The sequence below is a fragment of the Asterias amurensis genome, chromosome 4 (assembly GCF_032118995.1).
Source record: "Asterias amurensis chromosome 4, ASM3211899v1".
NCBI lineage: Eukaryota > Metazoa > Echinodermata > Asteroidea > Forcipulatida > Asteriidae > Asterias > Asterias amurensis.
In genome coordinates this window covers 877,685-894,432 of record NC_092651.1, presented here as the reverse complement: position 1 = coordinate 894,432, position 16,748 = coordinate 877,685, and the positions used below count along the sequence as shown (strand labels likewise).

At 38.0% G+C, this 16,748-nt stretch overlaps 1 protein-coding gene across 1 annotated transcript; it reads right to left on the bottom strand.

The window, feature by feature from the left end:
* Positions 1–899: 899 nt before the first annotated feature.
* Positions 900–14,961, bottom strand: LOC139936664 (protein Red-like). Its single transcript, XM_071931532.1, has 20 exons — positions 14,840–14,961; positions 13,805–13,883; positions 13,159–13,257; positions 12,732–12,861; positions 12,341–12,435; positions 11,970–12,084; positions 11,280–11,374; positions 11,124–11,161; positions 10,488–10,651; positions 9,851–9,959; positions 9,444–9,498; positions 8,928–9,195; positions 8,050–8,124; positions 7,448–7,533; positions 6,725–6,808; positions 5,972–6,038; positions 5,415–5,503; positions 3,599–3,710; positions 3,387–3,421; positions 900–2,714 (listed from the first exon to the last, which is right to left on the bottom strand). The coding sequence occupies exons 1-20, from the start codon at positions 14,847–14,849 to the stop codon at positions 2,690–2,692; spliced, it is 1,830 nt and encodes a 609-aa protein (XP_071787633.1). The 5' UTR covers positions 14,850–14,961; the 3' UTR covers positions 900–2,689.
* Between the last annotated feature and the right edge of the window lie 1,787 nt (positions 14,962–16,748).

The following is a 16,748-nucleotide window of genomic DNA, read 5'->3' as shown; positions in this document are numbered from 1 at the left end:
AAATATTTTGTTAAGAGAGGTTGACGAGAACACCATGTGAAAATCTCTTTGGTTCTGAAAAGAATTGGTGGTTAAGGACCCAACGTTTCGACTAGTATGCTTTGATTGTCTTCAGGAGGATGGTACTCTCTGTTGCGAGATGCTGCTTATGCACTGCCTTGTAGTAACACATGCAACCATATCAAAGTTCAAGTTCTACTTTATATTTACAAAATGTTAACATCGTTTACTTATACAAGGTTAACATTGTGGAAGTGTTGAATAATATTGAATTGAATAAAACATCAAGTCAGCTTTGGGCATGAAAATATGAGCTTGTAAAATTGTTTTATTTGTATTGACTTTTTGGGTTGTTAGTAGTAGTTACCAATAAATCAGTCAGGTCAGGAGGCCACTCTCTGGCGTATTTCACCAGCCTCGAAGTGTGACGGCAGATGTACAGACTAGGCCATATCCAATTTAGCAGATACGTCTAATGCTACGACTATTACTAAGGACCTCGTATATTTCTATGCATGATTACAGGCCTGGAATTTTATCTTAAAAAAGGCAAGGCAAAGGGCACTTCCATTATAAGATTTTAAAGTCAATGGGGAACATTGAAGGGGCACCAAGGCCAAGACGAGGGGCACTGAAAGCCGTAGCCTCCGTGGCCTGCGTGTAATTCCAGGCCTGATGATTAAGCTGCAATCCAGCAGTAGCTGTAGCCACCAATTTGGACATTGTACGAGTGATGCTACCAGGGAGGCGGGGGCACCACAGGGGGCTGGGCAGGCATGGGGGCCCACCCGGAGGCTGGGTGGGCATGGGGGGCCCACCCGGGGGCTGGGTGGGCATGGGGGCCCACCCGGGGGCTGGGTGGGCATGGGGGCACCACAGGGGGCTGGGCGGGCATGGGGGCCCACCCGGGGGCTGGGTCAGCACGGGGAGCATAGTTTGACATAGTTTTACCCTTTTAAAAGCAACCTTTTCACCATTAACATCATAAATCAGAAGACATGGTTGGGTTAATACTTTGTATTGACCCAAGCTTGTAAAATTATTTTTCAAAAGGTTGACCATAATTCACAAACGCAAAAAAAGTTGTAGTTTGAGTCAGCTGTCCCAGGATGCATTGGTATGAATGCTAGGGGAAGTTGGCATTCAAATAGTTGTTATGGGAGAGATTCACCAAGATGGTGTGTCCACCTGGCAAAAATCTAGATTTATACCTCATGAAACTCGCAAAATAAGTCTTGAAAAACTTTAAATTATAAGGAAATAAAGAAAATTCCTATAGAAAACAAATTACCCTCACCATTGTTTATTTACTTACGCAGTTTCAGTCTGTCCCTGGGTTACCATAAACACAATAATTAGGTAGCTTTCTGTGTCCATTTGTAGAGACTAACTAACTCAACAGAAACAGCCATTTTCAAGTCTGTGCGCTTGATACATCTTAAAACACACAAACACAGCCAATTCAAAGAAATCTTGATTCTTGTTTATGTATCAGTGTTACAGTGTCGTATCTAGGGGGTGTTAAAGAAGACGAGAAAATGGTTCACTATTCATTATTTTATGCTCATCCAGAAAATATAGAAATTGTTTTTGGAATCAAAACTGTACAAGTGTATCTTACAAACATTTTAAAAGATATAGTGTTCACAACTATTTATAGTCATTTTACTGAAGTAAAGCTCTATAGCTGTTATTGTGGTTCTTTCATTATTCAGGCATGCAACTTTGTTACGATAAAAACAAGTAATGGTCAAGCAATCTAAACAGTGGTTTTAAGTTTTCTTTGCCAATGTTACTGAAAGTATCAGGGCCCAATTTCATAGAGTTTCTGATGCAGAAAACAGTGCTTAAAGGAACATGTTGCCTTGGATCGGTCGAGTTGGTCTTTGAAAAGCGTTTTTAACCATTTGTTAACAAATGCATATGGTTAGAAAGACGTTTCAAACGTATAATACAATGATCCACACACATTTGCCTAGAAATTGCGTGGCTTTCGTTTTACTTTGCGAATTAACACGGTCGGCCATTTATGGGAGGACTCCCATAAATGGCCGATTGTTTTTGTTGCAATTTTGAGTGATACTTGTGTGGGTCATTATATTCTACTTTTAAAATATCTTTCAATAATCATATGCATTTTATAACAAATGCTTTTCAAAGACCAATCTGACAGATCCAAGGCAACGTGTTCCTTTAACAATTGTCTGCTAAGCAAAAATGAGCAGGATACCAGTCACAAGTTGTACAGGTGCCATTGTGCTTTGACTGGTAACCTTGTTTGCTGTGCCTAGGTACTTTTTATGTTTAAGCATCTGTATGAAATTTGGCCTGATGTGAGCCTGATGCCGACTTTATACACTCAACAGAGTAATTGATCAAAAGAACTTGCTATTCTTGGAGCTTTTGTGTTGATAAAAGATTGTGCCAATGTTATGTAGAAACATAACAGACTGATTCAACAAATTCAACACATCTGTGAAATCCTTACGTAACATAAATAACTACATGTAAAACTGACTCGTGAACAAAAGCTCCTCCAAATGTAGATCCAGTAACATTAAACTATCCATGTGGCAATCAAATCAAGTTGTTATTAAAATGTCTCTTAAACTCAAATTCTTTCTGGATTATACACAACCACCTGATGTCCAGTAGATACAAAAATTCTTTCCATGATTGGTGAGAATCTTCAGTACTTGGGGCGCTTTGATCCACTGTAATGATAAAACAATCAACATATCAGCCTAACAGCCTCTGCCTTAGCCTTTAGTCAAGGCGCACACAGCACAGATGTCAAGCAGGACCCTGGATATCACGCACGAAAAAAGACCAGCGCGAGCGGCGAAGCCTCGAAGTGCCTTTAGCAACTCGTTTTGGGGCCTTAAGCTTTTCTTCACTTTTTGCCACAGATTTTGGTCGGGGAAATGTAATGCATAATGCATGAGCGTAACGAGTTGTTGGCCAATAAGAAGACATAATAACCATTGATCACACGCAGCGTGCACGCTCCATGACCCACACACACATAAGGGTGCACTAAAAAATCATGTTCTGAAGTCAACACATAGAAGGTGCACAATATATAAATAATTGATTAGATAACAGGTTGCTGAAGGCGCTTCGTCGCTCGCGCTGGTCTTTTTTCCTGCGTGACATCTGGGGGTGCCGAGTGCGCCCTGATTAAAGGCTACTTCAGCTTTGGGTACATTTTTGGCACTCGTATCCAATAACTGTTTCGGTTGAAATGTTGGCCATTGGTTAATCGTGGTCAATTTCTGAACAGTTATTGGTTAGGATCGCCAAAACGCACCTCTGAACACATCATCCAAATAAAAACAAAACCTAAATTAAATCAATGAATTATTTGTCTGAACTTGTTGACTTACCCTCCTTCTGCACCAGTCTTTCTCTTAGAAATAATCTGCAAGATTAAAATAAACCATGTAAGAATTTTTCGTACAAATATATATATCTCATGCAATTATTAACATTAAGCATATTAATTCTACTTGATACATCTGCACACATACCAAACTAACCTGATGCAATTCTTCATGAAATGATCAAGTGATATTTCATCTGTATCCTGTATACATACCTGGCTAATCTGCTGCCATTCTCTATCCAACTCTGCTTTCTCATTCTTTTCACCAAATGTTCGTCTTGTCTTTCGTCCTTCTGACATCTTTATGCCAAACTGGAAGGCCGCTCTTTAGGAAAAAACAAATAAAACGTATTTAACCATTGAAGCTGTCATTTTGAATGTTAACATGTTATTTACAAATTTATGTAAGGAACCCCCCCCCCCAAAAAAAAAATATATATATATATATATACAAATAAATAAATTATACAGCATCTAAAGAATTAATTAGCTCACTAATATGTAGGATTTGAAACTTTGCATGGTGGAAATAAGATACAGAAGAGTTTGCGGTAACACCATGTACATGTAATAACAATCTCTAAATGAGTTGGGGTGGTTCTGAAAAGAACCGTTGGATTAACTCGACGTTTCGATCAGTATGCTCTGATCGTCTTCTGGAGAATGCTGGACTCTGATGCTGCATTCTGCTTAAGTACTGGACGACGGATCAGCGGTGATGCACTCACTAATGGAAATTCCTTCCACCATTCAGATTCCTTGACATTTTTTGAAGGAATTTTTCTAAATGGAAACCTGATGTACACAACAAGTTCAATATGAACCTACCTATCATAGTTTAAATGTTAAAGACACTCATCACTATTGGTAATTGTCAAAGACCAGTCTTCTCACTTGGTGTTACTCAACATATGCATAAAATAACAAACCTGTGAAAATTTGAGCTCAATATTGGTCGTCGAATTTGCAGGATAATAATGAAAGAAAAAACACCCTTGTCACACCAAGTTGTGTGCTTTCAGATGCTTGATTTCAAGACCTCAAATTCTAAATCTGAGGTCTCGAAAACAAATTTGTGGAAAATTACTTCTTTCTTGAAAACTACGTCACTTCAGAGGGAGCTGTTTCTCACAATGTTTTATACTATAAACCTCTCCCCATTACTCATAATCAAGAAAGGTTTTATGCTAATAATTATTTTGAGTAATTACCAATAGTGTCCACTGCCTTTAAAACCAGCCGCTTTTTTAAAAGCTCCAATAGTAAGCGCAACCTGACTGCCCATGTGGCTGCTGGTGCAGCATACTCACAAGGAGTTGACATGGTTTTAGGAATAATCACAGCCAAAGGAACAAGGGTGCTTTGAGAGTCCTGGACCCAATTTTATGGCTCTGCTCACCATAAGCAAAGAATCGGTGCTTACAGAAACAGGGAAGTCCACGCTTATGTCAAGCGTATTTCATGGGTTAGCAGGGAAGTTTTGTTTGTGTGCATGCGTACTCTACGTTTCTAGGCACGCTTACACAGCTAGCAGAGAAATTTGGCTCTTGCACAGTTAAGCGGGAAATGGTGATAGCAAGCACCAAATTTCGTGGTAAGCAGAGCCATGAAATTGGGCCCAGGGCTTGAAAAAAACTCTGTAATAAATCCATGCTGTTACAAGTTACTACCATAATTTTATTACAATACAATAATGTTATGAAAGCAATTAACTTACTTTGCCAAGGACTATCGTAGACCATAGTTTTGACTAAGTTTGCCTGAACTCTGTCTAGTCAGTCTACGCTAGTCCACTATTTGGAACCAACTGACCTGGCATGGTCGCAAAGCTGGTTACCAATAGCCGGTTTCAAAGCACAGTGCAGAGTGGACCAGTTAAAACAAAATGATAATGTACGTTAAGTTGCCGGTCGCCGGTCACAATTTAACCTCTGTATGCATGCCTTACGTACGTCACTAAACAACCACTCGTTAACCATTTATCCTTGCGTGAACTTTACCTATATTGTAATGAAAGTAACCAACTTACTTTGGCAATGCCTCCTTGTTGTTCATATACGTACTATACTCCTCCTGTGTGTCAAAATCCCATCTGCCAACTGGACCTTTCTTGTTACCCTGCAAGAATATCAACACGTTGTAAAGTGTAGTGCTAGACCATCTAAATCTTAGCAGCGCCCAAATACAGTATAAACACATACAATTATAACATGACGTCAAATTATACAACCAGGGATCAGAAAACGTATTGTTTGAAGCTTTGCATGGTGTGGAGAAATAAGAACAAACTATAAATAAATATTGAACTTGTGGGTACAACAATGTGTAAATCTCTTTTGTGTGAGTGTTGGCTCTGGAAAGAACCATTTTGGTATCGACACTTCAAACAGTATACTCTGCTCCTCTTCAGAAAAAGCTTTAGTTTGAATAGTCTTAAAAGATCCTTTTTAGTGAAATCCATTTTGGGATAAGAAAACTAAACATTGAAGGTTTAGTTTGAGTAATCTTTTTACCAGATCCATTTTAGTGTAATCCATTTTGGGATCAGACAACTTAACATTGAAGCTTAAGTTTGAATAGGCTTACCAGATCCATTTTAGTATAATCCACTTCATCGTCAGAATCATCTAGAGCATCAGCAGTCTCTGCAAACCTACATAAACCAACAACACATTATTAGTAAAGGAGTCTCCCCAATTCAAAAAAAATCTACTCTGCAGTAGTAGTAGAATATAAAAAAAGCTAGACGAGTGCTCCAAAAAACATAATCTACTTAGCAAGAAGATAAACACAAGGTGTTCCAACAAACCAAATAATATATTGATACTTCACAACGCAATGCCTCAAACCCCCTTAACACATTACGTGTATTAGTTATTACAGAATGTCAGTTAAACCGCCCAAGGTTGGATTGGAACCTGTGACTTTATGAATTCAAGTACACTGCCTATCATTCACCAGGTAGGGGCTCCAGCAGCCGATTTCACGAAATGCTAGAATGAATCCTAACTCGAGTTAGGATGAGTAACCCGTCCTAACTTAGGATGGGTTCAATGCGTCCTACGTATTTGAATACGGAACTTTACTCGTCCTAAGTCCTAAGATTAATCCTAAGTTAGGAAGAGTTTGGTGAAACTGACGGCTGGCTGGCTAGTCATCATCAGAATCGCTTCATGAGAATAGAACCTTTGTGTAACACAAAGAACAGTTGCCTCCTTCAACCTTAGTGAGGGTGCTTTTTGGCCTCATAGAGGGCATTCTTTGAGAGTGTTCCGTCACATGCAAGGGGGTCTATTACAATTGTAATCTTGAATGGGATTCTCAAAATCCTATCCTTACCCTGGGTAGCACTCTGCATAACCATCAACAATGTCTTGCTTAGATCCTTTAGATCGCTTTCTGTCATCACCTTTTAGAGCTATGCTGTAAATACAAGAAATAAAACAACATTGAAACAAACTCTTGCCATCTCAGGGCTAACATACACATTCCAGCAGTAGGCTATGTACATACTGTGTGTAGCCATTTAAATCACATAGTTTTTGTTTCATGTAGAAGTCACAGCGGATTTAGTTATAATAAAAAATAGTTGATTGATTTATAATAATAAAAACATTTATATAATGTCTATGCAAGGCCTCAAATTTCTATACAAAAATCAGCTACAACATATATTATTACAGATAGAAAACACTCACAAATTTTAGCAATACAATACATACTATGTAGGCCTACATATTGCACACAGTCCATAAAATGTAAACAAGTGCTAGCAACATAATCAAGAAACATTTAAATAAAAACCAACAGCAAAAGGAGAATGATTAAAAGGGTAAACTACAGCAAAATAAACACAACAATTTGTTTAAAAGTTAGGAAATACAACCCATAAATGATAACACGAGACCCTTGCAGAACTTCTCGTACAATTTATGCTAAAAAGGTATTAACATAAAGATGGTAGATAGATAAAATGTACTTATGAGACCAACAATAATAATGAAAAAACACCCAGTTACAGAAGCTTGTTTAATGATATATTTATAATGAATCCTTGCTCACCCTCGTTCTTTATCCTTAGCTTGTGATGCTGCCATATCAACAGCAGTAAGAGTCCCAGCAAACCGCTCCTCTGTCCTTGGCTGAACCTTTAATCAAATATAATGTTAAACAATTGAATAACTCTCAGGGGTGTCATGGCAGAATGGTGTAGAGCGATGGACTAGAGTTCTGTAATTCACAATCCTAGCCTGGTCAGTCGCAACACTTGTTTTCTTGAGCAAGGTACTTTATCATAATCGCTTATCTCCACCCAGGAGTACAAATGGATACCGGTGAGAGCCGGGGAGTACCCTCGATGGATTGGCAACTGGTCGTGGGGGAATAGAAATATTCTCAGTCGTTTAAAATGAACCGGTGAGAGCCAGGGAGTACCCTCGATTGATTGGCAACTGGTCGTGGGGGAATAGAAATATTCTCAGTCGTTTAAAATGAACCGGTTATAAACGCCAGCCTGATGTTAGCTCAGGACAGTCTTGACCAACAACTCTCAATAAAAATAAATAAATAACAGTACACAGTAAATATTTAGATTCTCGATATGACCAGATGTTTAGAAGTGGGCTCCTTTAATTAAACAGACAAGCTGACAGTAATATTCCTACCTTTCCATATTTGTCATTGATGCTTTGAGTAAAGTCTTTCAGGTTGGATCCTCTCTTCATTGGTGGAGGTACAGGCTAGTTACAAAACAAACAAACGAACAACATTAGTTCCTTCAATTATTACAACAGAAACACACTATTAGAAATAGCTCATTTAAAACATTTATTTACCGTCCTTGAGATGTTATTAATTTTATTATTTATTTATTATTATTTATTTGGCCCAAAATATAAAACAATCATACAGACCTACATAACAGGAAAGCAATCTAATAAATCATTATGAGTATGATGTCTAGTTTATAAAAAAACAGATTTCAAGACCTCAAAGTTAGAATTTGAGGTCTCGAAATCAAGCATCTGAAAGCACACAACTTCGTGTGACAAGGGTATTTTTTTCTTTCATAGTTATCTCGCAACTCCAACCCCAATCAAGCTCAAATTTTAACAGGTTTGTTATTTTATGCATATGTTGAGATACACCAAATGAGAAGACTGGTCTTTGACAATTACCAATAGTGTCCACTGGCCTTAACAAGCCAATCGGTCCACAGTAAACAGCACATGAAGAGTGAAGATGGGGGATGTGTCAAAGGTCAAACAACAAATAGGCATAACTATCATATAAAACAATTTAACATATATTTAAAAATGAGGTTTTACATGTGGGAGGAAAACCCCAGAGAATTATTCCAGGGGACACCCACCCAGTCAAGTAGGTACTAAAAACCTACTCAACAAAGTGCCCCCAGTTGGATTAGAACTGGGGTCCTAGACGTGGAAGGCGAGGAAAGTTACCACTACGCCAACCTGACCAGATGCTATGTGATAAGATGTATGAGCTGTACTAGTGGAACCCTAACTACTGGATCTCTTACCTCATCATCCACTTTGGGTCGCTCAAAATAACTCCTGGATTTTCTATCATCATCTCTTTCTCTATCTCGATGCCTGTCTCTATCCCGGTCATGGTCCCTGTCACGATCTCTGTCGTGATCCCTGTCACGGTTCCTGTCATGGTTCCTGTCACGATCTCTGTCACGCTCCTTGTCACGCTCCCTGTCACGGTCTCTCTCCTTCATTTCCTTGGTGCTAGGTCTGGTCTTGGTGAAACTTGGGACGTATTCTCCAACATCAGCGAAAATACTGTGGAGAAATAGAGTCATCAAAGAATTTAAAATTACCCTGCCCAGTTATTTGAAAGATAGATGGATGGATATTAAAGTATGTTTTTAAAACTATTATCACAACACAAAGGGAGCTACAGCAATTTTACAATTAAAAGTAAAATAATCAGAGCAGCAGGCCACAGGAGCTACATATAAAAGTACTGCTCGGTATTTCTTGGCGCTACTGACAACATTCCTATTCAACCTAGTTTATATAATCTTTACCTGTCATCAGTTCCTTGTGTTTTGTCTTTCTCAAGCTTGTCATCTTTTCCCTTGGCTGCAAAAGTAAAAAGTAAAATTATTATTCTACTAGTAATTCAGCATATTTCATGATGGATACAGCAGGTTAATGCATCCTTTGATACAGCAAGCTACAGGTATCTAAAAGAAGTTTGTGGTAACACCATGCGAGTAGAGAATAGAGCATATTGAAGCATTGAGTCGTTAACCAGGACGTCTTTCCAGAACCAACACTACTCAAAAAGAGATATTCACATGGTATTACCACAAACTTCTCTAAGTTACACTTCAACCATGCAAAGTTTCAAATCCTACATTAAGCTACAGGTTCACATGAATCCTAGAATATCCTAGAAGAGTTTGTCTGAGACTGAGATTTGAATATTTACCTTTGTCCTTCTTCTTCATTTTCTTGCCTCGTTGTGCTTGTCTCATGTAAGACAGAATCTGAGTAAGTTTGTTGATTACGATGTCATTAGTAGTCAGTGTTGTTTGAGACTGAAAATAAATTACAGAACAGAGGTTAGAGTGTCTTGCCAAGATCATTGAAGAACACATGAAGACGAAAACATCAATGGCATTTTAAACAATGCCAGTTTATTTCATCCCCAAACAAAGACATTTGATAAATAGGCAAACAAAGACATTTGATCATAATGGAGACGTCCAACATTAGGTTTAGATTAATCCAGAGCTCACACAGGTTCAAATCCCGCCCTGGACATTTCTTCTATGTTTGATTACAAATTTAAAAACAGATAAGTAATCAATACATGTTAAATTTGCATCGGGATAAAGAAGACTAATTTTGGTTTTTACCCTTGCATCGATGTGTGTAGGCACTGTGTACTCAGTAATATGCCTATAATTTTGTTCACAGAACTCAGGAAAGTACTGAGTATACAGTGCTTACACACATCGGTGCAACTTGGGCAAAACCAAAATTAACTGTAATCAAATGCACCATTATGACTGTGAATCCTGAATGACTTGATTCTGCTAAACAGTGTGATATGATTGACTTACCTCCATGGTTGGACAGTCAGCTTTACTTCTAATGACTGTTGTTGGGATATCACTTTCTAGAAAGTCATCTTCTAGATCCACCTTGTAAGCCATCCGACCAGGTAAAAATAACTCATTACGCTCAGACATTTTAGTCTTGAATAAACTTCTATAGATGTTACGAGCTGTCAATAAAACATTCAAGAATTATTGGTTAGATGGGAAAACACAATATCAACTGAGATGAGAAAAGAAAAGCATTTGTAAACTCATGTCCAAGAATGAATTCTTGGAAGAACCTCAAGAAAAGGCAACTGCGGTTTGAAAATAAATTATGCCAAACAGTTGAAAACAAGTAATACATAACTAAGGCAACATTTGTGCTTTTTACAAATCAAGAAGAAAAGCAAAAAAGCAACAAATAACAATATCTTAAAATACAAATAGTGTTTATGTCTAAAAGAACTACAGTCCCAAAATTCAAAAATATTTCTGTTGTAAAATAAACTGGATATCTGATTAAAACCGCAGAAATGTCGCCCATGTAATATATACGAGGATATATGGAATATTGACTCTGGGTGTCCCATCCAGTGGCAATCACACGTCACTCACATCCATTTATGGATCTCAATGAAGTATTCATAATGCACTTACCAAGTTTTGTTTTGAACTGCAAGCTTTCCTCAGGTTCACTGTTAAGCAAAGCAACAAACAAGTTATGAGTAAAAACATATCTAATGCACTTCCACATAATTATCCCTCATCTAGATTCTATATTATAATCTCATGATATGATAACAAGGAACTTACACATAGGTTTTCTTGGGTGTTTTACTGGAGCTTTGGAACGTTGTTTCCATCATATCTTCCTTCTCTTTCTCCTTGGTTGTAATTTCTGCTCGGACCTTTATTCAAACAAAAAGGTTTTATCAACACATCGTAAGAATTTCAAAACATCAGTAAACATAATCAGTTTAGCAAATGGGTTCAATGATGTGTAAATAACAATATCTAAAAAAAAACTTGCTTCTGGATCTAGGTTAGAGCACAGGCTTTAATTTGATGCATTGTTTGTGTCTTTTAAGACTAGTTCCTGAGATCGATCGATAACAAATTTCATGTGAAAATGTTTTGCGAATATTTGGATTAGGGGAAGTATAAGGGGGAAAAAATACAAATCTGGACAAAAACAAAGGTGATTTAAGCGGGTGGCCTAAACCCCCAAATAGTATACATACACCTCGATAGTTTTGTTTTTTTGTTTATAATATCTATTAATTTCCACTCAAGCAAACAACAAGTCATACAACATTGGCAAAGCAGTCAAAATACTAAATTGGATAAACATGAAGAACCAACGACCCCAACTCAACCATTGGCAAATACAGGGTAATGTTCGAAACAAATTATGTAAACACACAAAAACACACAGATTGTCTTACAAAAAGGAAAGTTCACAAAACAACACAATGGACACGGAGAATTTAAGCAGATACTGACCTTATGAAGCAATGCATAGTCCAAGCCTTTCACTAAATGAGTATGTTCCATATCACCACCAAGGTATTTACTTTCTTCAATCAACTGTTTACGTCGGTTAGATGCCGTGTCACCACTGAAATATCAAATCATTATCATCAGAACGTTTCACCATTTTAATTTCTGTCAAGTGATGTCTGTTTTTCTTTTAAATAACTTTATTGTGCTATTTTATGTAACTTAATGTTTTTATCCATCCTGTAATTGGTGCTTGCGCTGTTGGGTGTGGTTGAAAAGAAAAAAAACAATCACAGTACAAGAACCATCAAGCTCAACATGTCATATAGCTGCTTATCTGGAAGCAAACAGAATAAAGTATTAAAGCAACTTACGCTTGTGAATCCGGAGCCACTGCTCGATAGTTGGCCGTAGTACTGACAACCTCCGTTTCTTCAGATTCATTCTTACCCTCACGACGCTCCTGAGCCTAATTATCAAAACACAAACAATACAAACATTTCATCTCTATTCCCATTCAAATCATTTGTATTATGTATAGATGCAATCCCAATATGGTTAGGAGTTAACAATATTACACTATATACATCCTACATATTGATCTCATAAACTCTTAAACTGAATATAGATGTCATCATTTTGCTGATAATTTATTGTAAAATTAATTCACAAGTTGATAAGCTCAATCAAACATTTGTATCTTTGAGTTTGCAGGCCAGTTTGCAGGCCAGTATCTGAAATGGCTCTACAAATCTTGATTCTTACCCGATTTCTATATTTCTTTGCCAATTCTGCCTCTCTCTCCATCTCTTGTTTCTTGAGTTTTGCATAAAAGCTCTTCTTCTTACGACGTAAGGCTTTGGGATCATCTGCTTCATTGTAGTCTCGTGGCAGTCTGAACATTAAAGCAAAATAAACTTGTTATTCAATTTTCAAACATTCATTGATAATCTTAACCTTTCATCCAGTAAGGTTTCTAAACCATTTTTAACCATGCATCTTGCCAAAACATATGGGGATCGAAGCCAAACAGATAGGATTTATATGTAAAAGTAAGACTTGTAATGCGCACATATCCACCCTGCTGTGTAGTGTGTGGTCAATTTCTTAAACTAGAATGCTTGAATTCATATTGACTCAACCAATGCGTGAATTTGGAAAGGTTTGTGTTGGGTGGGTTTTTGTTACTTACTCTCTATTCTGTTTGATTTTAGACGGTGGCGCTTCTCCAGGTGTGGCCCTTGGTGTCATCAATAACTTCCTGAAGTCGGCATTCGTCATGTGTGTCAATCTGGATAGAGATAGAAAGGCAAATATACAACGTTACCATCAACCTTTCAAATGTACATGTGCATGAAGGACTTTTGAGAGTGGTTTCTTCCTTTCTAGTGCAGCCTTTATGATTGAAGACAGTCGCACTGGAAGACACCATGGGGCTAACCCCTTCTCTTTGCGATAAGTGTGTACTGGGCTACAGCCAGTTTCACGATACTTTACACAACTGCATTAGTCCACTTGCTAAGGTGCAAGTTGCGCCATCAACATTGCGCAAGTAGACATATGCAGGTTGCAGAAAGTTTAGTGAAATCGGCTGCTGGGGTAATTTATGTGCGTTGATAGTTTTTAAAACACCACAAAGGACCCACTAGGGACAGCTGTTTTTGCCCATCCAAATGATGAAGACATGGTTTATAAGTATCTTGCTTTAGACACTAGTGTCACGACCGGGACTTGAACCCACACTCTGCTGGTCAGATACAGCAGAGCTTGACCACTCAGCCACAACACTTCCATTAGAATTAGAATTAGAATTAGATGAAGCATTTTTGTTTACTTACGATGCATCAGCCTCTTCTGCTGACATCCGTCTGGCCTCAGACGGAGGTAATGGATTGGAGAAAGGCTCATCCTTATCACCTGAATTAAAAAGAGTCAATTTTATTAATTAAATCAAAGGGAAAAGTTTCTGTATGGCGCTACCACTTTTTCATTTGATATGATACTGTATAGTACTTCTAGAAACTATGTGAGCCTTATAGGGATCTAATATTTTGGACCTCCTTAATTTAACGCTATACGTTTTTTAAAACGGCGTTGATAGATGAAAGTTTTACGACCGTTCGCCATCAATAACTAAAATTTCCTTTTTACTACACACCCAAAACTTATCACACACACTCAATATACATTCATGATGCTTGTATGGCCTTTTTGTTGAGTTAAATTCAAAAACCTTTCAAAAATGCAATTTTCTGCTCGGTGCTCACTGGGTTTTTTTCTGCTGCAGCGCAAGTTTTTTTTTACTTATGCTCAACGCTTTATTTTTGGGTCACTTGGTCACCAAGCGCTCTGTACACACGGGCACCAGCCTACTCGCTTGCCGAACTGCCAAGCCACGACCGAGTTGGACTAAACCATTCTGTAAGAAGGGCTGTATGCGACAGTGCATGTGCACTTTGCGTGAACGGCAGGCATCGTAAGCGGACAGCGCGCTCGTCTTGCCGCGCAACATCCTTTTTACAAAATTACCCATATCTAAGAATAAGATTTATTTTAATAACCCATATAAAAAATAACGGAAACGTTTCCGTATGGCGCCACCACTTTTTCATTCAATATGATATAATATAGTATCTAATTTACCTCAATGAGATATCCCTTTTTGTAAAAATGAGTGAAAAAGTGGTGGCGCCATACGGAAAGTTATCCAAAAATAGGACCACTTTGACTTTTTTTTTGGGGGGGGGGGGGAGCACTCAAAAAAATGGGTTCATCAATTTGTTGTATAAAAACGGCGTCGAAAATGTACTACCATTAACCATAGTAAACGCGTTTTAAAATAGTTTCAGATCAAGCTAAGTTATTACACTTACGTTCAGGCATTGTTGCAGTTAGCAACTTTTATCAATAACACTAAAACTTGCAACTTTTTGAGGGCAAATCTCAAGAAAATTCGACGATGCGGGCAAAGCGGTCTTTCATTCGGCGAGCTTTATAGTCTGATACCATAGGTTGTTTTATAAGAAAATGCGTTATATGAGTATAGGAACCAAACCTACGATGGACCTGGTCTAATTTGGTCTAGAGAGGGCGCTATTTCAATTGACCATTAATTCGTCTAAATCAAAGGAAGGGGCGAAGAGAAAGGGGGGGGGGGGTACTTTTTTCTTCTTTAGACATAATATATCTAAAACAATTAACTTCATGGATCATGTATTCTGATTCGAATATTAATGACATCAAGTTCACACAAATGGCCATGTTAGCAAACAAACAACGACCGTGGACTAAATGACAATATTGCAATCTGGCTGGGGGCCACAAGCCTGGGGCTGCAAGCTTGGAATGGAAGCTGGGGGCCACAAGCTTTTGAGGCTGCAAGCTAATGGCCACAAGCTTGGGGCGAGCTTTAAAGTCTGATACCTTAGCTGCAAGCTAAAAAGGGCCACAAGCTTGGGGCCGCAAGGTGTGGGCTGCAACTAAGGGCCACAAGCTGGGGGCTGCAAACTAAGGGCCACAAGCTTGGGGCCACAAGCTGGGGGCTTCAAACTAAGGGCCACAAGCTTGGGGCCGCAAGCTGGGGGCTGCAAACTAAGGGCCACAAGCTTTGGGCCGCAAGCTGGGGACTTGGGACAGAAAGGGTAAAGGAGGGCAGTTATAGTCTTTATACTGAGCACACAATAAGAACAAATTGTACAACATCTTCGGAAAACACAAGTACTGTACTTCAAATTTATGATCAATTCAGTATTTTTGTGTAAAATATTACATGCAATATTCCATTTAGCAATATGAAAAGCAACAAATCAGCAATTACAAAAAGAGTCACTCAATTTAATGTCCCCAGGTTGTTTGTTCTAAGAATTTGTTATTATTATAATTGACAAATTCATGCATATTGGATAGACACCAATCTCTCAAAAATTGGTCCATAATTAAAAGGAAATGAAAGCTTACAAAAGCTAAGTGTAGCGTTACACATTTTTAACAGAATACCAAGAGATACAACAAAAGAAATCCAATACAAGTATAAGGTAGCTAAATTATCCAGGTTAAACTATTTGATTTTACAATCTGCGTGTAGAGTCATCATGAGTTACTGTGAGACTCTGATGCAAGTTTCCAACCAATCATGAAAGCAGCACAAAGCTGATTTGCATAACATGAAATAATAAGCAAAGCTTTAAGCAGAATTAAGGCAAATGTGGCTTAGCAAGATAAGCCTGCTTAATAACCCTAACTACCCTTGTAGGTACAAACCAACAAAGGCCGTCTTTGATTATGGGTCGTTAAACAGAAACATGAGACTGAAAGTAAAATAATATGCAAGATGCATGTCCAAATCATGAATGTTGAATTGAGATTTGAAATTGAACTCTAAATACATAGGTGCTTCAATATTGATAACAGTGTATCAAATTGTCTACCAAGCATGACTGGAGCATTTATTACAATGATTGACAGTACATGTACATATAAATGTGTCTTATTCTACAGCATACAATAGCCCTATCATGCATGTTAATTAACAAACAAATATAATGCAACTGTTATAGTGTGTGACATCACTGCAATAAGAAACTTGATGGTTGTTCAATTTGCATAAACTCAATTTTTGTTTCCAAGTTTTGAACTTGAAGGAATGTCAGCTGTGAGTTTTTCTAACATATTTGTCTAAACATCAAGCTCTCAGAATAAAATTGAAATCTGGAAAATAAAATGAATAAAAGAAAGTGCGTTGACTGCGTTCTGCCGACGTCAATTAACATATGTACAGCCTCT

Bases quoted from the DNA above. Each gene is read 5' to 3' on its own strand.
- LOC139936664 (XM_071931532.1), bottom strand. The intron at 13,258-13,804 runs GTAAGTAAACAA...ATCTCTATCCAG, and splicing joins GCAGAAGAGGCTGATGCATC to ATTGACACACATGACGAATG. The intron at 12,085-12,340 runs GTAAGTTGCTTT...TTGATATTTCAG, and splicing joins GTGGCTCCGGATTCACAAGC to TGGTGACACGGCATCTAACC.